Source organism: Danio aesculapii, chromosome 24 (genome assembly GCF_903798145.1).
Source record: "Danio aesculapii chromosome 24, fDanAes4.1, whole genome shotgun sequence".
NCBI classification, from domain to species: domain Eukaryota; kingdom Metazoa; phylum Chordata; class Actinopteri; order Cypriniformes; family Danionidae; genus Danio; species Danio aesculapii.
In genome coordinates this window covers 3,886,519-3,911,518 of record NC_079458.1, presented here as the reverse complement: position 1 = coordinate 3,911,518, position 25,000 = coordinate 3,886,519, and the positions used below count along the sequence as shown (strand labels likewise).

The 25,000-nt window shown below is 36.6% G+C and overlaps 2 protein-coding genes across 3 annotated transcripts in view; both read left to right on the top strand.

Annotated features, from left to right (window-relative positions):
- Positions 1–3,901: 3,901 nt before the first annotated feature.
- On the top strand, positions 3,902–15,280 carry LOC130218492 (uncharacterized). The gene is made up of 7 exons (XM_056450693.1): positions 3,902–4,068; positions 5,190–5,234; positions 6,053–6,271; positions 6,349–6,636; positions 11,878–12,156; positions 12,886–13,122; positions 13,754–15,280. The coding sequence occupies exons 1-7, from the start codon at positions 4,044–4,046 to the stop codon at positions 14,350–14,352; spliced, it is 1,692 nt and encodes a 563-aa protein (XP_056306668.1). The 5' UTR covers positions 3,902–4,043; the 3' UTR covers positions 14,353–15,280.
- Positions 15,281–18,570: 3,290 nt separating this feature from the next.
- zgc:154125 (uncharacterized protein LOC768188 homolog) overlaps positions 18,571–25,000 on the top strand; it is a 13,706-nt gene continuing 7,276 nt past the window's right edge. The window contains exons 1-5 of one of the 2 annotated variants that reach the window (XM_056451108.1): positions 18,571–18,673; positions 19,794–19,859; positions 21,307–21,351; positions 21,989–22,207; positions 22,285–22,572. In XM_056451108.1, the coding sequence (XP_056307083.1) occupies positions 19,835–19,859; positions 21,307–21,351; positions 21,989–22,207; positions 22,285–22,572 (577 nt within the window). In that variant the 5' untranslated portion in view covers positions 18,571–18,673; positions 19,794–19,834. Of the gene's footprint in view, positions 18,674–18,897; positions 18,996–19,793; positions 19,860–21,306; positions 21,352–21,988; positions 22,208–22,284; positions 22,573–25,000 lie in introns of those variants that run through there. The other variant, XM_056451109.1, reaches the window with a different exon arrangement.

The following is a 25,000-nucleotide window of genomic DNA, read 5'->3' as shown; positions in this document are numbered from 1 at the left end:
AATGTTGGAGACATACTTGTTACATAAACGCACTAAATCGCACTCCAGCAGTGTTTATTTGATCTGCGCCACTGTTGCCAACTATTTTTAATGAAAAAGCGCTAAGCTCTGCCCGAAAAGTCACTAGATTATGTCATACGTTAATTTGCATATTACTGACATCCTCACGTTCTACCATTTCTTTTCAACAGCCTGGTCAATAAAAGGGTATTTATATTTGCACTACGCTTTATGTAAGCATGTCAATTTAACTCAATTTATTGGTGTTTGAATACAGTATGTCATTATAGGTGTGTAGTGAATTTGAAGTAATCTCAGACAAGTTCTGAAACGCACTTAAAATATCTGTGATTGTGAACAAGAAAAGAATAAACGGTCAAGTTAAAGTGTTAAAAAAGAAGCAGATTGGTTAACTGTTCAAGGGAAATACCTTAACACAGCTGGTGCTAAATCATTTGCCGTCGGTACGCAGAGAGGTGATCTGCTCTCGGGCTGCAGGTGGGAGATGCTGCTGTATGAGGACTGGGTCACCTGTCAGTGCTCTGAGGCAGGGGAGGGGCCGGCGGCATCACCTGCAGCTCCTTGAGAAGAGTAGGGACAGTACAGTATGGACAAAAGGCAGTCTATAAAAATACAGGCTATTGACAGGCTAAAAGTCGCTAGATTTGTCGCTAGTCGTGTTTTTGAAAATTTGTTGCTAGAGGGGGGTTTGAAAAGTCTCTAAGTTGGCAACACTGATCTTCACTTGAGCAGCGTATATTTGAGGGGCCGTGCAAGAACTTTTGTGCACAAGCAGAGGCAATTGGCGCGCAAGCAAAGAGATTCACATGCTCGTAGGCTATTACAAATGCGATCTCGACTTGTAATACTGCGCTCACGACATTTGTCATTGAAATAACGCCACAGGTAGTTGGTAGATCTGTGTAAAAAAGGCCTGCCGCCACAGCTGGAAAAAATCCTGGAGGAAACACTGCATAGGATAAGAAAACTCTATGAATAATAATGAAAAACCGACGCGTCATCACTGGACAAGCAGATAGCGCTACATCACTGATTTTGATTCCACCTCAAAAATGATTTACAACCCAAAAGATGAAATTAAAAACAAAAGCTCAAAATTATCCAGGTTTATCCACAATTAATGCAAACAGGTGCAAATGTTGTTTTAATTGATGTTCAACACACACAAACCTGTTAAAATCTCAAGTACTCAAGGGTGTCATTATCCTTTAAGTAGTTTTCAAACCAGTACTTTTACACTTTTACTTGAGTAAAATTCTTGGGTTGATACTTTTTAAACTCTAGTATCTATACTTCTACCCGTTTAATGAATGTGAATACTTTTGACACTAGTGTTGTTGATATAGGAAAGAGCATTAAGTAAACCTACTGGTCAGTAAGAACCAAGCCCTTAGTTTTTAGTTTCTCTATCTATACCTGAAGCAAGATAAGGACTGTTTCATATTCAAATAGAAACTATCGGAATGACTTCTTCTTTTACAAATAACCTCAAAATCCCCAACATGTCAAAAGACACTGACCATCAGTCTGGTGTTTACTGTTTTTCTCAGTCATTAGATATTAGTCATTCATAACGTCTTTGTCCAGGGCCGATAAGCTATAAAAAGAAATGTCAAATGTACATAAAGTTTGAAATGAGATTCGCTCTCCAATTACTTTCAGTTCTTAAAGTAAAATTAATTAAAATAGAATAAAATATATTTAAAATAAAACACAGAAATGCACATAAATCAATATTTTATTTTTATTTTACAATACTGCTTACTTAATCTTTAAAAAAAACTGAGCCATTGTAATTATTATTTATTCATTGTTAAATCCTTGTTAATTTTGCTAGTTTATTTTGGTTAGACCCACTAGTTTATGCAGTCAGGATATGATTAGAGGTTGTTGTTGTTGTTTGTTAGTTCTTTATTCCAGGAATGTGCATTAATTTGCTATATTACGTGAACAGATAAATTAATCAGATAATTGTGAACAGATAATTGATCCTCTATTGTAAGTCATTTACAAATAAAATTGTCAATTAAAACATAAATGTAAATATAAAGACAACCACATTATAATTACTACAATTATTTAAGAAACAACCTGTATAATAGGACTATAACATGACCTGTATAATATAATCAATGACTGCGAGGACAACACACACACTTAATATACTTCATTAAGCATGTACACTAGACATCACCTATAAGCTATAACCGTAGGTAACTATGTATATATATATGCTAACTTTTATGTAACTGTAACTTTAACTTAATTTGATTGTTATATAATAATGTGCACCTGTTGTAAATCTGCTTTGAAACAATTATCATTGTAAAAAGTGCTATACAAATAAACTTGAATTGAATAACAGGAAAAATGACTATGCTACATTTGTGTAATGCAAACTCTATTCGATCTAAAATAAAGATATATGAAACTGCTGACTAAGCATGCTTCTGTTCATAAATAACACCATCAATGGGTATTCTGGGAACTGCACAGGAAAGTAACACACACATGGGCACGTACACACAAAACACGCAGACACACAAAATATGCACACACATGGTACTGTAAAGCAAGCTCCTCTTGCTTAAAAAGAGCAAAGAATGAGGAACTACAAAAAAAAAATCAACTCAACTAAAAGACATCAACTAAAATGTCTTTATAACCAGTCCACATGCTTCTGGATGACCCATTTTAAAACAATTATTAGCTTTTATCCAATACTGCACATTAAGGAACTGCAAAAAATGCTGAGCTTCCAGACTTTGCACTAAAATAACATGCAGTTTTTATTAATCGAGACTTCAGCAGGAGAGTGCAAGTTCTCTGTTAACACTGCAAAATAAACAGAGCAACAGGCTAAGCAGAAGGTCATTTCAGGTTAACAATATTTTATGCCGTCTTCTAGAATAACAAATTTGACCTTTCTTGAACAAAACTTATATTTTCGTGCTATTTAAGAAGATATACACTACACTAAAATTATATTTTTAAAAAATGACTAAAGATAATTTTATCAGTTAACTGAAATAATAGACTCAATTTATGTCTGTGCATTTTGTTTTGACAGCATTTCTCATATTATACATGTCGTTTTAAAAAATATAAATTGAGAAAAGTCTGGAATAACTGTACTTCTCTATAACTCATTTTTCACGACTTATTTGCATTTAACATGAACTTGTTTTAACAAAAACAATGCAATAAATGCTGAATAATATCTGTATTTAATCAATTTAATCAATTTTAATTTGATAATGTTTAAAACAGTATTTATTATATTTAATGAGTTTCACCCAATGACAAATTGTTTTTAGATTTGTATGTCTACTTATCATCTATATTTTTGTCCTGTTGTTTTAGTTCAAGGATTTTTTATGCATTAATCACTTTCAGAACGGTAGACTATAAGTTATATATATATATATATATATATATATATATATATATATATATATATATATATATATATATATATATATATATATATATAAAACAATGGGTTAAATTTACCCTGAGGTGGTTTTAGTGCTAATAAACTTCATAGTAAAATAATTTCTTATTATATACACTGTATTTTTTAAAAATATATAATAAATAGATTAAATCTGTCATGCTTTTTTCACGTTTTTGATCACTAACCATCTGCCTAACTATGAATTCACACATCGTGTATATAAAAAAAACTTAATAACAACTAAAGACGAATGCAGAAACACAAATATACAGCTAAAATGAGCTGTTAAACGCAGCCTGCTGACTCAGTGTGACCAAAGGGGTGCGGCAGATGCTGCTCAAAGTGCCATGAGAGAAAAAAAAAACAACCCTGTCAGAATAAACAAGATCAATCTAAACATACATAGTGAGAAACTCACTCAAACATGCAGTCTGAATGCAGTAACACTGATAAACCCTCTATCTCTACTTCCCCAAACTTCAACATCTGACTCATCCGTCTTTCCATCAGAGTCATTTTTCTCTTTCTGACAGACGGACAACGCGAGGCAAATCCGTCGACAGACATGAAGTCTCTGCTGACACTGTCAGGTAAAACACAAAAGTTTAGTATCATCTGGCGGTCTGATTCTGTGTGAGGAAATGGTTTTTTTAGTTGCTTAAATTTAATTTAGTTGTTTACCGTTTTGGAGTTTAACCAACCCATTTGCATAAACTTTATGTGGTTAATAAATTGGTGTGTGTTGAATATCTTCCAGAAATCACTGCATTTTATTGTAATCATCACAGAAACATGAATTTTGTTGCAGATTTCTGATTGGTGTGAACATTTTGTTTCACAGATTTACATTATACAAATGAACATATAACTATTTTTACGAAGGTACTATGAAATATCTGCACAAATTACTTTGAAATAGCTGTTGTGCACTCTACAGAATGTTGGGTTGTTTAGGCCTGAGTTAATTTTTTAAGTTAGATTTAAATAACCTTTTGATCGCACTTTACAATAAGCTTTCATTAGTTCATGTATTTATTAACATGAACCAATTATGAACAATACTTGTACAGCATTTATTAATCATAGTTCAACATTCACTAATCCAAATTCATGCTAGTTGACATTAGTAAACTAGCATGAACTAATATTGTACAACAATTGTATTGTTCATTGTTTTTTCATCTTAGTAAATGCATTAACTAATACAACCTTACTGTAAAGTGTTACCACATTTTGGGTACCCATTATTATTATTATTATTATTATTATTATTATTATTATTATTATTATATTTATGATGCACAGTATCAACATAAATCTGATATTGATATAATCTGAATTGATGTAATCTGAATTGTTAAGAAATCTAAATATTTGATAAGTCACAAAAATCATGGAATACCAATAAATAAAAACTAACTATTTTTACTTTTTGAGTTTAATTATAATTCGAAAAATAATTATAATTATGTGTATAATTATGCATATGATTACACAGATTTTTAAGGTGTTCTTACAGTTCAATTGAGTAAGTTTGAAATAAATCATTACGCATTATTATATAAGTAAATTCATACACAGCTTAATGTGATTATTCTCCCAGAACTGCCTGGGTGTGGCAGGTGTCTCAGTTCAATGACAATGCAGCTTTAAAAAATAAAGACGGCAATTCTTCATCCAGAAAATAAACTTATTCATCTTTTTGTTTCAGTGTTTTTGGTGCTCATAAAGGAAGGCAATGGAGAGAAACCAGTAGGTAAATAAACCAACGTTTCATTTTATACATTAAATGGTGAATTGTACAGAGTTCTATTCACACGCTTCATCTTCAGAATGCACATATGACCAAAACCATCGACACAGGGCATGCGGTGAAGTTCAGTTTCTGAAGATGATCAGTTCAAAACATTCAATGTCAAAACAAAACTATTAAACGCACATCATAGGCAAAACCCAGCGCAGATCTGCAGACCGTCTGTATAAAATGTCAGTGTGTATGAAGTACCTCATTCATAAGGAGCCTCCTCCTGGTCCAGAGAAGATCATGTGGTGGTTTTTTGTGACTCCTACAGAACAATAAACAAGCATCCGACACCATCAATTCTTCTGAGAAACATTAAAAAGGACCTATTATGCCTCTTTTACAAGGTGTAAAATAGGTCTCTGATGACTCTAGTGCAGTGGTTGTCAATTCCGGTCCTTGCCCCATTTTGCATGTCTTCCTTATTTAACACACCTGATTCAGATCATCAGCTCGTTAACAGAGAGATCCATGAACTGATCCTTGTGTGTCAAATAAGAGAGACATACAAAATGTGCAATGGGGGGTGCCCGAGGACCGAAATTGAGAACCACTGCTCTAGAGTGTAAAGTTTCAGCTCAAAATACACCACAAATAATGTTTTATAACTCTTTGATTATTATATTATATTTATAAGACAGCAGTGGTGGAGTGGGTGATGGAATGTAGTTTTCAATAATTGTAAATGAATCAATCACTCATGTTTCACAACAGAACTCAGCCAACCTGCTGTTAGAGATGTTTCTCTCACATGTGTGTTTTTCTTCTCTCAGTGTCTCTCCTGCCGAGATTCCCGCAGGTGTATGTTGGAGACGACGTCACACTCATCTGTAAAGGAGGAAGAAACCCAACAAAATGGATTAAAGATGGAACTGAACTATCCCACAACAGTTATGTCATGCTTCTTACCACAGTGACACCACACAACAGTGGGCAATATGAATGTGAGCAGAACGGAGAGAAGAGTGATCCGGTCACCCTCACTGTACTGGGTATGAACACCATCCTATATGTAAATCCACAATGGTCTGTTCCTCCTGCTGTTTCTCATGATCTCTGTGTCTCTCAGCGCTGGAGGCTCTTGCTCAGCTCTCCCCGTCTGTAGGAGGCTCTGTGATAACCAAAGGAGAAGGAAAAAACCTGGTGCTGCAGGTGGACGATGCTGAAGAACTCAACAACTGGAAGTGTTTTGCTTTTCGTGGCGAGAGCGGATTCAGATTTAATGGAATTGATGTTGATAAGAAGATGAAGAGGGCTGTTATCTTTGCAGAACTCAGAGATGCAGAAAGAGCCACTTTCTGGTGCATGAATAAAAACGCAACACATCGAAGCAATGCTGTGACACTGAAGATGACAGGTGACTCCTTCAGCCTCTTCCTTCGTATTTTAAATAACCTGTGAATAGATATTACAATGGTGTCATTCATTGTATCATTTTAACCTTGTAACACATTGTTCTGTGGATATAGTGAGAAGACTAAAAAAGTTGATAAGATCCAAAAGACTACACTAAACATTTTTAACTTTATTAAAATTGGACATTTTCTGACATATTGTCAAAATCTTCAGTTTGTGATCCACAGATGAACAAATGTCTAAAAGCGGTTTAGATTATCATTATAATACCAGGTGAAACACATTCACAGAGAAAGACAATACAATAACATTTGAAAATGCGTGTCTGTTACATTTGTACCATTTGCACTTCTCTATAGACTGCTGTCGTTTTTAGAAAACTCTTTCTGATCACATGTTGTCCGAAACAGTCGTTTCCTTACAAGTCTAACATGCTTTTCTTAACTTTGTTGAACAGGTGATGTTACACTTTACTGAAATTGAAACTTGTTAAATACACACTGACTACTTAATATCTCACAATCTCACAGATTTAAATGTACTGTTCACCAAAAAATTAAAATCTGTTGTTAATTTATTCACCCTAAGGGCTCATTTACACCAAACGTGTCTTTGCTTCTAAAAAAGCAAGATGTTGCACTTAAGAATAGATTTTTAAAAAAGCACAGTGCAGCACGATGTCCACGTGATGCAATAATATGAATGTGATATAATACAGACAATAACGGACCATTTACAAATAGGAAAACAGTATGTTATGATAAGCACTTATAATGGTATATAATGCCATATGGTATATGATATAATGGTATAAATATTATAATGATAAATAATGCCGCGAAGCAGTGGCGCAGTAGTTAGTGCTGTTGCCTCACAGCAAGAAGGCCGCTGGTTCGAGCCTCGGCTGGGTTAGTTGGCATTTCTGTGTGGCGTTTGCGTGGGTTTGCTCCGGTTTCCCCCACAGTCCTAAGACATGTGGTACAGGTGAATTGGCTAGGCTACATTGTCAGTAGTGTATGAGTGTGTATGGATGTTTCCCAGAGATGGGTTGCAGCTGGAATGGCATCCTCTGGGTAAAACATGTGCTGGATAAGTTGGCGGTTCATTCCACTGTGACAACCCCGGATTAATAAGGGACTAAGCCGAAAAGAAAATGAATGAATGAATAAATAATGCCAACTTTATATTTTAAACAGAAGCTCATGAGCTGCGCTGCGTGTGAAAGTTGAAGATCTTTCATCCAGACAAGGCGACTATAAAATGTTGCGCTCACATAAAATGTTAAGCTCAAACTGTGGTGATTTAAATAATGCAACTCAATGGCCATTATGCCTTTGACAGTAAAAAAAACATAGACATAAAATTAATAGCAATATCTAGGCCCACACGGAATCTGTGCGAGCAGAATTCCACAGATTTTAAGCCCATCATTAATTCTGTTTATTTCCTTGAGTAAATGTGTGTAAATCTATATTTATTCAGTTATTAAATTAATTACAGTAATAATACTGACAAATATGAAAATGTTCATCTGATTTATGTACAATGCAGTTTGTACAGTAATATTTTCTGTCTTTTAGTAGAGATATTATATGAGAGACTTGCTTTGTTTACCAAAAAAAGTGGATCTAATTGGATTTGCATTTTAAACATTAAATAAAAGTTAAAAAGATATTATTTTTTATTTCACATATTAAGGTTTTAGTTATGATAATCCCAAAATAATTCAGCAGAAATCTGCAGATTTTTACCAAAATTCTCAGCAGAAATAGCAAAAAATGTCTGTAGATTCCGTCTGCCCCTAGCCATATCTACTGATGATACATTGATGTCTTATGAAACAAAGTTTTCAGTCAGTGCAATAATTTCTATTTTATTTACAACATCATTATCTTTAATCCACAGCCTCTGCACCTGCACATTTGTTATCCTGGACCACAAAAACAGTCATAATTGGTGATTTTACATTTACATTTACATTTAGCAGACGCTTTTATACAAAGCAACTTACAAATGAGGACAAGGAAGCAATTTACACAACTATAAGAGCAACAGTAAATAAGTGCTATAGACAAGTTTCAGGTGTGTAAAGTCTAAGAAGCAAAACATTAGTAATGTTATTTTTGTTTTTTTTGAGAGAGTACAGTTAGTGTTATAGCCAGAGAGGCAGTTACAGATTAGGAAGGAAAGTGGAGACTAAATAGTTGAGTTTTTAGTCGTTTCTTGAAGACAACAAGTGACTCTGCCGTTCTGATGCAGTAAGGGAGTTTATTCCACCAACTGGGCAGATTGAATGCGAGAGTTCGGGAAAGTGATTTCTTTCCTTTTAGGGATGGAGCCACGAGGCGACGTTCATTCACAGAACGCAAGTTTCTGGAGGGCACATAAATCTCCAGAAGTGAGAGCAGATAAGAAGGAGCACAGCTAGAGGTCGCTTTGTAAGCAAACATCAGAGCTTTGAATTTGATGCGAGCAGCAACTGGCAGCCAGTGCAAACGGGTGAGTAGCGGAGTGACATGTGCTCTTTTGGGTTCATCAAAGACCACTCATGCTGCTCCGTTCTGAAGCAGCTGAAGAGGTTTGATAGAGTTCGCTGGAAGCCTGGCTAGTAGAGAGTTGCAATAATCCAGTATGGAGAGAACAAGAGCTTGAACAATGAGTTGAGCTGCATGTTCAGATAGGAAGGGTCGGACCTTTCTGATGTTATAGAGTGCGAATCTGCAAGATCGAGCAGTTCTAGAAATGTGGTCAGAGAAGTTCAGTTGGTCATCAATCGTTACTCCAAGGCTTTTTACCATTTTGGATGCAGTAATGGTTGCCCCATCCATCTGGATTGAAAAGTTATGGTGTAAAGTTGGGTTGGCAGAAACTTCAAGCATTTCCGTTTTCGCGAGGTTAAGCTGAAGATGATGATCTTTTATCCAGTGTGAAATGTCTGACAGGCAGGCTGAGATGCGAGCTGGAACCAAGGGATCATCAGGGTGAAAAGAGAGGTATAGCTGGGTATCATCAGCATAGCAGTGGTAGGAAAATCCATGTTTCTGGATGACTGTTCCTAAAGATGCCGTGTAGATAGAGAAGAGAAGTGGCCCAAGAACAGAGCCCTGAGGTACCCCAGTGTTTAGATGCTGTAGGTTGGACACCTCTCCCTTCCAAGACACCCTGAATGACCTGTCAGAGAGGTAAGATCTGAACCATTAAATAACAGTGCCTGCAACGCCCAGTGACTCAAGCGTAGATAGCAGGATCTGGTGGTTTACAGTGTCAAAAGTAGCTGATAAATCCAGCAAGATGAGGACAGATGATTTAGAGTCTGCTTTAGCCAGACTGAGATCCTCCACGACCGAGAGCAGGGCAGTCTCAGTTGAGTGGCCTTTCTTAAAGCCAGATTGCTTGTTGTCCATGAGGTTGTTTTGAGTAAGAAAGTCCTGGACTTGATTGAGTACTACTTTCTCCAGAATCTTGGCCATGAATGGAAGCAGGGATACCGGTCGGTAGTTTTCAAGTAGCGTTTGATCCAGGTTGGGTTTCTTTAGCAGTGGGGTTACTCTAGCCTGCTTAAATGAAGTAGGGAATAGACCAGAGTCAAGAGATGTGTTAATTATGTGAGTCAGTGTTGGTATGACTGCAGGAGAAATGGCTTGCAAGAGATGAGAGGGAATGGGATCAAGCGGACAGGTGGTTGCATGGCTAGATAGCACGAGATTGGACACCTCAGACTCAGAGAGCTGGGAAAAGAGGTCAGTGTGTGTGGTGTTGGTGGTGTATCTTGCGTGTTTGTTGTAGGTGCAGCAAATTGAGCACTGATTTTTGCAGTTTTGGTGCAAAAGAATGTAGCAAAGTCATCAGTAGTGAGTGTGGAGGATGCGGGTGGAGGAGGAGGATAGAGGAGGGAGGAAAATGTTTTAAAAAGTAAGCGAGGATTGGTGGCACTGTTGATTTTCTGACGGAAGTATGTCTGCTTTGCAAAAACAGTCTGAATAATTTACCATGCATGGCTAATAAAACTTGACATAAGGAAGGACTACATATTTTTGTTCAAAATGATCAGTCTGTTAACATGCTCCGATGAAAGCAGAGTGCGAAGTTTATTTACAATTACACCGGTGGTGATATAAACGCACTCAGCAGGCACAGAAGTTGCAGGAATAGCCAGGTACCACTGGGCAAAGATGCTTAGCCTTGCAAATCGAGACTCATTTACTTTGCATCACACAAAAAGCATCCGGGTTTAGGGAGATGCATGGCTCCCTGAAGTAGCTTTCGATTTTGGTGTCATCCGGTGAAACATCACTAATGCCGTAGTCCTCGCAGAAAAGAGTGTCGAGACACAGCGCGCACATGACAGTTGATAGTATCACACACCAGACGCGCATATTCGCATGGTATTTCAAATGAAACTATTCAGATGGCGCTCTGTGGCGCAGCAGAAATATGAACAGTGTCCTGAGTCTGGGCTGGGCACCGCTGTGTACCCTGATGGAAACCTACGTTTAAAATTCTGAAATGCATGACGATGCATGGGCCGTGGCGCTTCTGGTGTGTCACCCCCTTTACTTGATCTGCGCTCAGGTCTCGTCCCTAGACCGCAACTCCCTGCAGCCATAACCAATCAAATATCAAACTACCGCCCAAATACCAGCATAACCAATCAGAGAAAATGAAAGGAATTTAATTTTAGAGCAAATTGATCATTGTTTTTATGCTCGATCGTCACTGATGCGTTCAATGAATCGATTAATTGTGCACATCCCTAGTTAGTATGGGACAATATTTAGTCGAGATACAACTGTTTGAAAATCTGAGGGTTCAAAAAATCTAAATACTCAGAAAATCCTCTTTAAAGTTGTCCATATTAAGCTTTTAGCAATGCAAATTAGTAATGAAAATTTAGATTTTTTATTTATTATTTGCATAAAATAAAAATCACTCATTTTGACCCATATGAAATTGACTATAGCCATAAATATACCTGTCTAACATAACCTGTGCATTTTGTGGTCCAGGGTCACACCCTGAATGTCATTATTGACCTACATGCACAAATGTAAAATGTAAAAAGTTACACCCACACGATTGTCTGATTAGATATTAGGTTAATAAGCGGGTGACCTAAAAGTACTCTGTAAGTGTTTTCAAGCTAATTCATTAAAATGCATCTAACATTGATTGATTAGATCTGAGATATTGGTACATGTTGGTTGTGTGTTCTCTGACCTGTGTATTCATCTGTGTGTCTCAGATAAACTGGTGATGTTGGAGCCTCCGGCCGCTCCAGCGCTGCTGGGGGATTCTGTGGCTCTCAGGTGTTTGGCCTGGGGTGCAGAGAAAGTGGAAAAGGTAACTTTCTATAGGAATCAAACAAAAATCGACAGCATCAATGCAGATACATACACCATTATTGCCAAACAAGAAGATACCGGCATGTACTACTGCCACGCCACCTACAGGTACAGTCACATCGATTCAGCAGCTGCAAAAAAGGAGGGAGATTCTGACGCCCAGTACATCAAAGTTATAGGTATTTTTTTTACATTTACATTTATACAGTGCAGATCAAAATCAAATAAATAAATAATTTATTACATTTTAAAATAAATATAAATATTAAATAAATATATTTTTCACATTATCAGAACAAAATTTAAAGGAATTTTAATAATGCTATATCCAACTTGCTGAACTTTGTTTACCAAAATAATTAAATGACAAATTCTCTTTATTTGGAGAAAAACACAGAGCAAAATTAGAGAACAGCTATGAAAGATTACCTGAGGTGTGCCTGATGTTGGTCTCTCACACTGCTCACTTTCTCTCAAACAGCTCACAGCTTGCAAAGTCAGAGAAAACAGGAAAAGTTCAGCTGAGAGTTAAATAGCTTTTCAGATAATTGTAGAATTTTTCACCAGTTGCCAGATTAACACCAGTAACTGGGAGGATACTGAGCTTCAGAATTGATTTGACTCAAAATATGCATAATCTGCTTTTTTACTCCTGTTAAATATGACGTCAAATAGGACTAAACAGAGAACTCAAAATGCAGGAAATTGTAGGTGGTTCACTCATTTAAATCTTCAGTGTGTACAGCCTATATAAATGTATCCTATAAAGAGATTGCTCAACAGAAACTATAAACTTTCACAAAAACATCTGATTGTAACCGCAATAAAAATCATCCATTTCTGAAATGCTTATTCAGTTTGCATAGTAAATCTGAGTGTTTGGGGTGTTGTTTTTGTGTCTGGTGCAGATGGACCTCCTGCTGCAAATATTTCAGCATCTGGGGACACCCTTGAGTGTTTCTGTCCTAAATGTTCCGATAACTGCACGTCCTACTACTGGTATTACACACCATCTAATGACATGTACAGCCGCAGCAGACTGCCTGAATACAGGAAAACCATAAAGGCTAGTGAAGGACTGTACTGCTGCCGGATGAACTGTGGAAAAGGTTTCTCCCGTTTCAGCCAACTTTACAGCCACGGAGGTAATAATACATATATAAATGACCCATACTTCATAAGCTATGTCATTTTAGTTCACTGTTTTTAGAAATTAATTTTTTTGACTTGGTGTGTTTTTAGCACTTCTATTTTTTTAAAGTCTATCCAGATTTTTATTTTTATTTCAGCTCTAGAAATTCAATAGTACTGCCCTGGTAACTAACCAAAATTAAATTAGTGTTTATTACAAATAATGTCATTCAAAAATATTAGATTAACGAATATATATCCCTGCCATTAAAGGGATAGTTCACTCAAATGAAAACTCTGTCATCATTTACTCTATCTTCATTTGTTCTAAAGCCTTTGAGTCACTTAAGTATGAGTAAACTGAGGAAACTCTCATTTTTGGGTGAACTATGGCTTTAACACAATGTATGTTTGTTTTATTTTCTGTTGTGTTCAACGGCAGAATTGCTTCTCAACATGTCTGACACTCATTCAGTATGCCTTCTACTGATATAAATACACTTCTGTCTACGGTGCAAATTCATGTTGATTGTACAAGCACTGCACAAAAGTCACTTTCAGTTCTCAGTACAGGCTTGTACAACCACACAACTTCCTATTTTAACTTTTACCACAAAAATTCATTCTTTTTTGTCACTTTCACAGGACAATCTGGGTCAGGAAATGCGTTGCCCATCATCCTGGGTCTACTTCTGTTGGTCATTGGGTTGTTGATCGTGGCGTTGGTTGCGATGAAGCGCAGAAGACAGGGGGAAAGCAGCATTCAAGCAGCCAAAGATAAAGACAGGACAACAGGTGGAGACTATGAGCAAATCCATCTCAAAGATACTGCGGTTTATCACACTCTGGGTGAGAGCAAGGACAAGGCTGAGGGGGGATACGAGGCCCTGAAAAAGACAAAGGAAGAGACGGTGTACCACACACTGGGATCTGGAGAAGGTCAAAGTCAGGGTGAAGGTGGGTATCAGGGTCTCGAGAGCGTCAAAGCCGAGGTCTACCACACACTGGGATCTGGAGAAGGTCAAAGTCAGGGTGAAGGAGGGTATCAGGGTCTTGAGAGCGTCAAAGCCGAGGTCTACCAGACACTGAGTTCAGATGCCTCCAAAAAAACAGAAGGCGAATCAGGGAAAGGATGTGAGCAGCTCTCTCAGAAAGCCGGAGAGGCCTTGACAGAGGAGGAAAATCCATATGAAGAACTGAAGGCTGAGAAACAGAAAAAGGAGTCTAGCAAAGAGACAGAATGAGGGAACCAGGAAGAAAACTGCCACATTAAAGGGCTAGTTCACCAAAAAATGACAATTCTGTCATCATTTACTCACCTTTAACTTGTTTCAAACCTGTTTGAGTTTCTTCTGTTATACACAAATAAAGATATTTTGAAGAAAGCTGCAAACCTGTATTTGTTTTTCCTACTATGCAAGTCAATAGTTACAGGTTTTCAGCTTTCTTCACAATATCTTCAACAGAATTAAGAAACTCATAAAGGTTTAGAACCACTTGAGGGTGAGTAAATTTATATTTTTGGGTGAACTCTTCATTTAATGTTTACCAACAGGCAAATGATTAAATAGATGATCTTTATAAATCCTTGCCTGTACTATAGCTATACAACTAGTGCAGGTTAATATATGATCACTTCTATGAATTTTTTTTTTATTCTCTCATTCCCGATTGCTTGTCCTCATGTAGTCCCAGATGTTAAGGACTATATTAAACAAAACAAAAGATTTTTCCAAAAACAATCCATCCTATTGTGTCCATAAAGTCTGTAAGCTTTAAAAGTCAAAGTGAGGTATCCACTTCTGACAATTAAATTGATTCACATGCCTTTCTTTATTTTAAATTGTTGTGGGTTTCATATTGCCTACTAATATTTGAATTAATACATTACATTTAAAAATAGCAAATAAAAAAGTCAAAAATAGCAAACAGGTCAAAACTTTGATGCAAGTATATTGAGCATATTGTTGAGCATATGTATTGTGCAAATGTATTTAATAAGCAGATTTCTTTTATACTTTTTAAAAGTGAGAATCTGCAGGGGCACAATTTTTTAAGCACCTTACAATTTTGAGATTTTAGCATTTTTCAGTATAAAAAATCCAAATTACACTTTAAAATTGTTAATTCTATAACACTTTTTCTGTACCTTTTTCATGACAGTACATATTTTTAAAAACCTCCACTGAGCCATAAATCTTTTTAATTATAAAATAGTTGCAGTTTTTCTTAAATTCATTTACATTACAATAATTAATGTATTGCTGCACAGCGATAACCAAATACTTAATAGTTAATTATTATTATTATTACAAATGATCTTTAATTTATATTACTGATACTTTGAATTATTAATTAATAAAGTTAGCTGTGCATTGATGTGCAGATTCAGTTCTTAAGTGGTATACAGTAGAAACCTTATTGTTGTCTTTATAATATTTATAATTTATCTGGAATTATTGATAATAACGTTAGCTGTTCTTTCTCGTGCAGTTTTAGCTCTTCATAATGCTAACTGTAGGAAGTATAAGCTAGTCAACTCGCAGCACAATTAGCTGGTGAAAATCATCACTAACTACTTCAGTAGCAATGGTTAAACACATGCGTGTAATTTTAACATGCTGTGAAAAATCTCATATTTCAGGGAAAATATCCGTTAAGGGACAAAACACCAACAACCGGGAAAAAATAACAAGATAATTAGGCTAGTATGTGACAGAAAATTATGATATATATTGAAGTTTAAACAAATATAAGCTATTCTTACCTGTTACTGACAGTGCAAGCTTCAGCTTCAGGTCATCATCTGTCAAACGTCCATTTAAAAGTTCCCGCTTGAAGTAAACGTCATCACGTTAAACTTTAGCGAGAAGCGTCACGAAAGCTCAGAGCCACACACTCATTATTTCGCCTAATATTTTGTATTCGTTTGTGTTAAATCTGATGAAAAATACACAAAGGACAGCCATGCTGAGAAAATTAGTTCGAGTGTCTATAATTTGAACTAGAGGAGCTGATCGTGGAAAGTGTATAAGACAATCAAAAACTCTCATTCAGATCCATTTCCACTTAATCCACACCCATTCCTGAAAGAAAACATAAAAAAACATTATTTAATATAGAATATTTTGCTTTCCTGAGGTAATTGTGTTATTTTGTCATAACTTAACTCAATCCACATCGAAGTTAGTCAAGAAAAAAAATAACACACTTACCTTTCTGGTAATACAAATAACTTAAGTACATAAAGTGAATATAAACAAAGAAATATTATAAAATAAAAAGTCTATATTTTAAATAAATATAAATACACAGCAAACTAGCCTACTACACAACATTTTATTTGCATATTTACACACACGGTCACAATTCAGACACATTTTCTCGGTTTCATAATTCAGATCCATTCTGCGTACAACGAGACTGAAATCTGAATGTACATAGCATCATGCATAAACAAGCATCAGACACATTTTTCACACAGCTTCACCCTTTTGAGCAGTTACATTTACACAATCAGCTATTTGTGAATATGCATCATGTTATTGATTGTACAGATTATGCTTGTATGGCACTTAACTGCACATAAACTGGCTAAATATATTCATTAACCAAAGGTTTTTACTTATTATACTGTTTTTTAAAATATATGAAACGTATTTCTCAGCTACACGCATTTACATCATTATTTGCACTGTTTTTTCCAATCTTAATTCTGTGTTATGTATATTATTGTAAGTATTTTGTTTTTATGAAGCATTTTATCCTCACTATGATAAGCAATGCATTTTGTGATTGTTGAATTGTTGATGTATATCAGATTGTTCACAGTTTTGTAGTTGAATGCAAAACGCAGTAATAAACGTTTATTACAAAGCAACTGTAGTTCAGTCTTTCTTCATTAAAGGGGTGTGATCAAACTCACTGTTCACCACAAGATGTCACTGCATGTGTCACTGGAGGCCCACACTGATCTGTCATTTTAGTTTAGTCAGTGATTACACAACATTCCTCCTCTGCATATTGTGTAATTTAGAATAGCTAATTTAAGGGTAAATTTACACAGTAACAATATTATTTTGAGACATTTGTTGGTGTACTGAATCAGGATAACTGTTTAAAAAAAAAGATATACAGATTTTATTTTCAAAAGTATGTCTCTGTTAAACTGTCTCCTTGTCATTATTAGTTACCTGCATCATTACCGAATTCATTAGTTAACACATTTATTAGGTCAGTATCGTATGCAATTTATTTATTTATTTGGGGGCTGATAAATAGCATTTACCAAAGCACCTCTAAAACAAAAGACTGTTTAAGATAATATGATGGGAATTAAATAATAGCAAATCGTTCATTTTTTTGTATAAACCATCCCTTTCAAAAGCGAATATACTGAAATGTGCCATGCTGAAGAAAAATTATTAGCTTTTTTATTATTAATTCCCAAATGATGATTAACAGAGCAAGAAACTTTTTACAATATTTCCTATAATATTTTCCTCCTGAAGAAAGCCCTATTAAGAAAGAAAGAAATATTAAGCAATATTTGTTTTGGATTGTCTCCAGAGCAAATCACAGTTATACAATAACTTGCCTAATTACCCTAACTTGCCTAATTAACCCAGTTAAGCCTTTAAATGTCACTTTAAGCTGAATACTATCTTGAAGAATATCTAGTCAAATATTATGTACTGTCATCAGAGAATGAGCAAATCATACTAAAATATAGGAATAAGATCAAACAATATCCTACAAATTCGCCACTAAATCAAAAACATTGGTGCCATATGAGATGCAGAGACTACCCAGCCCCACCATAAGACCCTCCATCAGTTATCTTCTATTACCTCTTCTGCATCCACAAATCACCTTCTTTTACTCATTGTCACTTTATTACAACCACAATTTCAGTGAGTGAAGGTTAAAACATAAGCAGCACATAAATACAGGTGTTATATAGCAGATATTTGACTCACGATGGAACTTATATCTATAAATGGCCCGTTTTTTATCTGGTTTATCTGAACAATTAGCCTAACATCAGGAAATTGTAAATGAGACAATTTTGTTAGGGTCCATTTGAGGCTTGAATGTTTTATTGAAGGGTTGTTATGTACATTTGAACATAAATAACTACATATTTTGATAAAAATGCTTTGTTGTTTTAATTGTAATCAATAAAAAAATAATAAATAAGTCAATTAAACTCAAAATACAGGTTGGAATTCAGTATTCACTCTTTCAAATCAAATATATTGTTACACTGTTTAATTGAGTCGTGTAACTGACTCGTTACTCTGTTCAATGAGTCGTTATACTGTTCAAATCTCTGTGGTTCAAATGAATCGTTGTGCTGTTCAAAAGAATCGTTTCACTACCAAAAGTTCACTATCAAAAGTTTCTGTTCAAGAGTCGATTAACCAAAAAAAACAAAAACTGTTGATTCTTTTAGGAGGTCAGTTCCGCAGTTAGTGTTTCCCGTTGGGGGTTTAAGGACAAGAAAAAAAAAAACAGGAAGGTCGCGAATCTTGCTTTTCCCAGCCAAAAAGGACAGTCTAGCAGGTGAATCGGTTCCATGGTGGCTCGCCATACATAAACTTCACCTCGGGATTGTGAATCCAGCGCAGATTAAATCTTAAACTCACACAAAAATCCAGCTTTGCAAAACACAAGACGGAACATTAATTAATAAAACTCAACACTTTTAACTTTAAATCACATATATACACGCTTCATTTGCACATTTACTCAACATTTATACAGATATTCTTCACAACGATCCTCGGATACTACATCTGATGATATTTCGTTAGGTCATTTGCATACACGTCAGGTAGCTTTAGCTCATATGCTATCAGCTTTAGCTCGGGCGCTGCGCTCACTGGTTTGTTTTGATTTCATTTGTACTTTAACGGGTCCATGGCTTTATTGCAAAAAATGAACACAGTCACACTTTATCTTTTTACTACTAACCTAGGTTACATACACACACAGTCATACCTCTGGACTATGAATAATTTCGGGCTTGACTACATTGAGTTTTTCCCCCCATTATATAATAAATAGGCCTGCGTTAAATCTGTTATGGGGCAACGCAGTGGGGTCGCTGGTTTGAGCCTCGGCTGGGTCAGTTGGCGTTTCTGTGTGGAGTTTGTATGTTCTCCCTGCGTTCGCGTGGGTTTCCTCTGGGTGCTCCGGTTTCCCCCACAATCTAAAGACATGTTGTATAGGTGAATTGGGTAAGCTAAATTGTGTGTGAATAAGTGTGTATGCGTTTCCCAGTGATGGGTTGCAGCGGGAAGGGCATCCGCTGCATAAAACTAATGCTGGCTGAGTTGGCGATTCATTCCGCTGTGGCGACCCCAGGGACTAAGCCGAAAAGAGAATGAATGAATAAATCTGTAATGTTTTTTTCATGCTGCCAGTCATTCTTGATCACTAACCATCTGCATGACTACAAATTCACACATTCTGTAGATTGAAAAACCTGAACACTTCATGCAGGAACAAATACACAGCTGAAATGAGGTGTTAAACGCAGCCTGGGGACTCAGTGTGAAGAAAGAGTGAGGCAGATGCTGCTCAAAGTGCCATGGAAGGAGGGAAAAGCATACCATGTCAAAATAAACAAGCTCAATCTAAACACACTGACAAACTCACTTCCTTTTTCTCTTTCTGGCAGACGGGCAGACGGACAACACGTCTCAAAATCCGCCGACAGACATGAAGTCTCTGCTGACACTGTCAGGTAAAACACAAGAGTTTAGTATCATCTGGCGGTCTGATTCTGTGTGATGAAATGTTTTTACATTTATTTTAGTTGTTTACCGTTTTGGAGTTTAACTAAGCCATTTGTAGCAACAGAAGTTTATCTGGTTAATGCATTGGTGTGTGTTAAATATCTTCCAGAAATCACTGCATTTTAATGTAATCGCCACAGAAACATGACGTTTGTTTCAGATTTTTGATTAGTGTGAACATTTTGTTTCACAGATTTCCCACCCAGCATGAGACGTCATTTCGACGTAGTTTTTTGGGCTAAATCAAGTCGGCCCGTCGTAGACTTAATTTAGCCCAAATATCGACGTCGAAAATTGGTCTGTATTTGGTCCGTCGGATTTGGTCCAAACATAGACCAAATATCGACGTGGTCTTTGTTTTGTCTGTCGGATTTGGTTCAAACATAGACCAAATATCGACGTGGTTGTTTTGCCCAGCGGATTTGGTCCAAACATAGACCAAATATCGACGTTGTTTTGCCCGTCGGATTTGGTCCAAACATAGACCAAATATCGACGTGGTCTTTGTTTTGCCCTTTCGGATTTGGTCCATATTTAGCCCATTATACCAACATACAAATATATATTTTTACAAAGGTATTTTGAAAAAATATACACAAAACTACTTTGAAATGTGTTGTGCACTCTACAGAATGTTGGGTTGTTGTAATCCAATGCTGGATCAAACAAGGATCAACTCAACATTGGGTTAAGGTTTTCACTTAGATTTAAATAGCTTTTTTGGTCAAACTTTACACGTTAAAGTTTCATAAGTTAATGTACTTTTACTACTGCGTTATTAACATGCAAATTCATGCTTGTTAACATTAGTTAATACACTGTGAGCATGAACTAACAGTGAACAACTGTATTTTCATTAATTAATGTTACTTAAATGAACAAATACTGTAATAAATGTATTGTTTATTGTTTTTTTTTCATATTAGTAAATGCAAATATGCTAATGCTAACTAATATTAACTAATACATCCTTATTGTAAAGTGTAACCACATTTTTTAACCCAATGATTTGGGTTCCAACAACTGGCACCCATTATTTGTTTTTTATTTATTTTCCATTTATGATGCACAGCATCAGCAGAAATATAAAAAAAAATCAGTAAAAACAATTAATACCAATTAATAAAAAATAAACAGCATTTTTAGTTTTTCAATTTATTTACTGCATATATTTAATGTGATTTTAAGATGTCCTTACAGTGAATTTGAGCAAGTTTTAAATAAATAATTTTTCCTTAATAAATAAGTACAGAAATAAGTAAATGCATACTCAGCCTAATGTGATTATTCTCCCAGAACTGACTGGGTGTGGCGGCTGTCTCAGTTCAATAATAATGCAGCTTTTCAAAATAAAAACGGCAATTCTTCATCCTCATTCATCTTCTTTTGTTTCAGTGTTTTTGGTGCTCATAAAGGAAGACAATGGACAGAAACCAGTAGGTAAATAAACCCACACTTCATTTCATACATTGAATGGTGAATTGTGCAGAGTTCACGGTTCGGTTACGATTATCATGCCATTAATTCAGTTCAATTCGATATCTCGGTGCATCACGGTGCATTGATGATGCTTTCCAAACACATTTTTTATTTTACTTCGCAGCGCAAGAATTCTTGTATTAAAAAGTATAAATATGTTTATATTTATCTATTTGTAATACAATTTTGTCCTTTAATACAAACAGTCAGATATATAAGCTGTAGCAGCTTAATTGATTGATTGATTGATAGATCATTTAGGCATATATTTATGCATTAATAAACACATTAAAATGCTGTTCTTCCAAATTAATGCTTAATTATTTAGAAATGCGTAAACAAAAGAGCGAATGATTAATGTAATGTAACTTCATAAATAAGTAAACAAACAAATGCCAACAAGAACTAATTCCAGAAAGGATATTTCTCTGATTATTATATCACACAGATTATATCTAGAAGACAGCAGTGGTGGAGTGGGTGGTGGAGTGTAGTTTTCAATAATTGTAAATGAATCAATCACTCATGTTTCACAACAGAACTCAGCCAACCTGCTGTTAGAGATGTTTCTCTCACATGTGTGTTTTTCCTCTCTTAGTGTCTCTCCAGCCGAGATTCCCGCAGGTGTATGTTGGAGACGACGTCACACTCATCTGTAAAGGAGGAAGAAACCCAACAAAATGGGTTATTAATGGAATAGAACAACCCCATCAGAATTATGTCATGCTTCTTACCACAGTGACACCACACAACAATGGGCAATATGAATGTGAGCAGAACGGAGAGAAGAGTGATCCGGTCACCCTCACTGTACTGGGTATGAACACCATCCTATATGTAACTCCACAATGGTCTGTTCCTCCCACTGTTTCTCATGATCTCTGTGTCTCTCAGCGCTGGAGGCTCTTGCTCAGCTCTCCCCGTCTGTAGGAGGCTCTGTGATAACCAAAGGAGAAGGAAGAAACCTGGTGCTGAAGGTGGACGATGCTGAAGAACTCAACAACTGGAAGTGTTTTGCTTTTCGTGGCGAGAGCGAATTCAAATTTGATGGAATCGATGTTAATAAGAAGATGAAGAGGGCTGTTATCTTTGCAGAACTCAGAGATGCAGAAAGAGCCACTTTCTGGTGCATGAATAAAAACGCAACACATCGAAGCAATGCTGTGACACTGAAGATGACCGGTAACCTTTTCAGCTTCTTTCCTTCTCTTTAAAATAATCTGTGAATAGATATTAGAATAGCCTAGCCAGTCGTTTACTCAGTCATGGTGTTTTAACCATGTAAGATGTCGTTCTGTGGATATAGTGTGAACGCTTTTTTTCGTCCATGCCCTAAAGGTCGATAAAGCACAACAGACTACACTAAACCTTTATAACTTCATTAAAATGGGACATTTTTAAACATTAGACTTATTGTCAGAATCTAAAAACTGTGATCCACAGAAGAAACAAATATCTAAAAGAGGTTTAGTTTATTATGATAACACCAGGTGAAACATATTCGCAGATGAAGACATTAAAATATTTGGAAATTTGTGTCTGTTGCATTTGCAGTTCACTTCTCTACATAGACTGCTGTCTTTCTGTCTTCTCTTTCTGACCACATGTTGGCAGCTACAGTCATTTCCTTGAGTCTAACATGCCCTTCTTAACCATGTTTTACAAGTGATGTTACACTTTACTGAAAATGAAACTTGCATAAACACTGACTTATGGTGCTTTCACACTTGATTTAATTGCCTGGACCGTACCCAAGTTCGATTGTCCCCCTTGCTATCTTCTCGGTTGGTTTGTGTTCACACTGTTATTCCTTCTGAGCCCCGGTACACCTGTGTCATGGAGCTGCTGTGTTGTGTACGGATGTTGCTAGGTGACCGACACGAAAGCAAAGCACCAAAATCGAAAGACATACACGCATCGTGGTCTTTCTGCTTTTACTTTTGGTTTTGGGCATAAAGAAAGCGACTGGCGTCCATCTGTTACAAAATATTATAAACGTTCAGAACGTAGCGAGATGTCTGCAGGAGCTGTTTTTGGAGGAGACAAGCAGACATTATCGCTGTGCTTGCCCTGACTCAGTCCCGCTTGTCACCAAGGTACAGTGCCCCTACTGAAAAAAACAGCTTAAACCAGTCTAGGCTCGACCAGCCTGGTATTAGAGGGGTTTTGGCCATTTCCAGCCTGGTCTTAGCTGGTCAGGCTGGAAAATGACCAGCTAAAACCAGCTTGACCAGCCTAGACAGGCTGGTAGCCCAGCCAAAACCAGCTATGTCCAGCTTAAACCAGGAAATGGCCAAAACCCCTCTAAAACGAGGCTGGTCAACCAGCTAAAACCAGCCAACCAGCCTAGGCTGGTTTAAGTTGGATTTTTCAGCAGGGACATGATACACAGACACACACACACACACACACACACACACACACACACACACACACACACACACACACACACACACACACACACACACACACACACGAATAAAGGTTATAAAAACGATAGTTTGATGTATATTTGGCGGTTTACTTCTGTTGTTTGGTACGATTGCATTCATACTAGAAGTGACCTGGAACAGAGAGAACCGTACCCCAAACCACCTCTCGTGCAGACTCACGGGTGTGCACCCGAGTTCAGAAGACACGTTCACACCAGTGTTGCCAGACTGGGCGGTTTCCCACTAATTGGGCGGTTTTGAATTTATTTTTGTGGGTAAAAAATGACATAGGCAGATAGTGTAAATTTGGGCGGTTTTGCAACGGCGTGCCCGCCAGCCCCGGTCTGCCCTTATAAACCTGTTTTGATCTCCCAAAGAGATGCCATAACCCCCGTTGTTTGTATACATACGCTTAGAACAGTGTAGAAACGCTTGTGATCTCCCTCCCCGACACGACAATCACCCCCCGGTCCTCAGCCTCAAGACAGGTTATTATAGTTTACTGATTGTTGGGCGGCGCTTTTTGTTTTTTTTCAGCGGTTTTTCGACAGCTTTTGGGCTGGAATCAGTCAGCTACATCTGGCAAAACTGGTTTACACTAGCTAAATTACCGTACTCTGATGTCAAACAAACCCGGGTGCGGAGCAAAAGTGCTAGTGTGAAAGCACCCTTAAAAACACAACTTTATATCACACTTTCTCAGTGCACTGTGCATATGACAGTTGGAAGTAACGCACACATTCGCATGCTGTTGAATATGAAACTATGCAGATGGCGCTCTGTGGTGCAGCAGAAATTTGAACAGTGTCCTGAGTCGTAGCTGGACGCTGTGGACAGCCACTGACTCGCAGCATCGGTGTGCATACCCTGATAGAAATCTCTGTTTACAATTCCTAAATGCATAGTGGCACAGTGTGGTGCATTCAGTGTGCAAGCCCTGTAAGAGTTTCAGCTCCTTCCTTCTGGTTGCAGGTATTTAGTGTGAAGGTGTAGAACTAAACAATACAATAACAGTTTAATACCAACAGTCATTAGACAGTTAATTAAGGCTAAAACAGAGGTGTTTCTGTGTCTTGTAGATTTATTTTATATATTATTTGAATTATTGATTTATTTTTTGCTATTTTGGTTGTTCATTTATCTTACAGAAGAGATGGTGGATTTACTTTTCTTCTCAT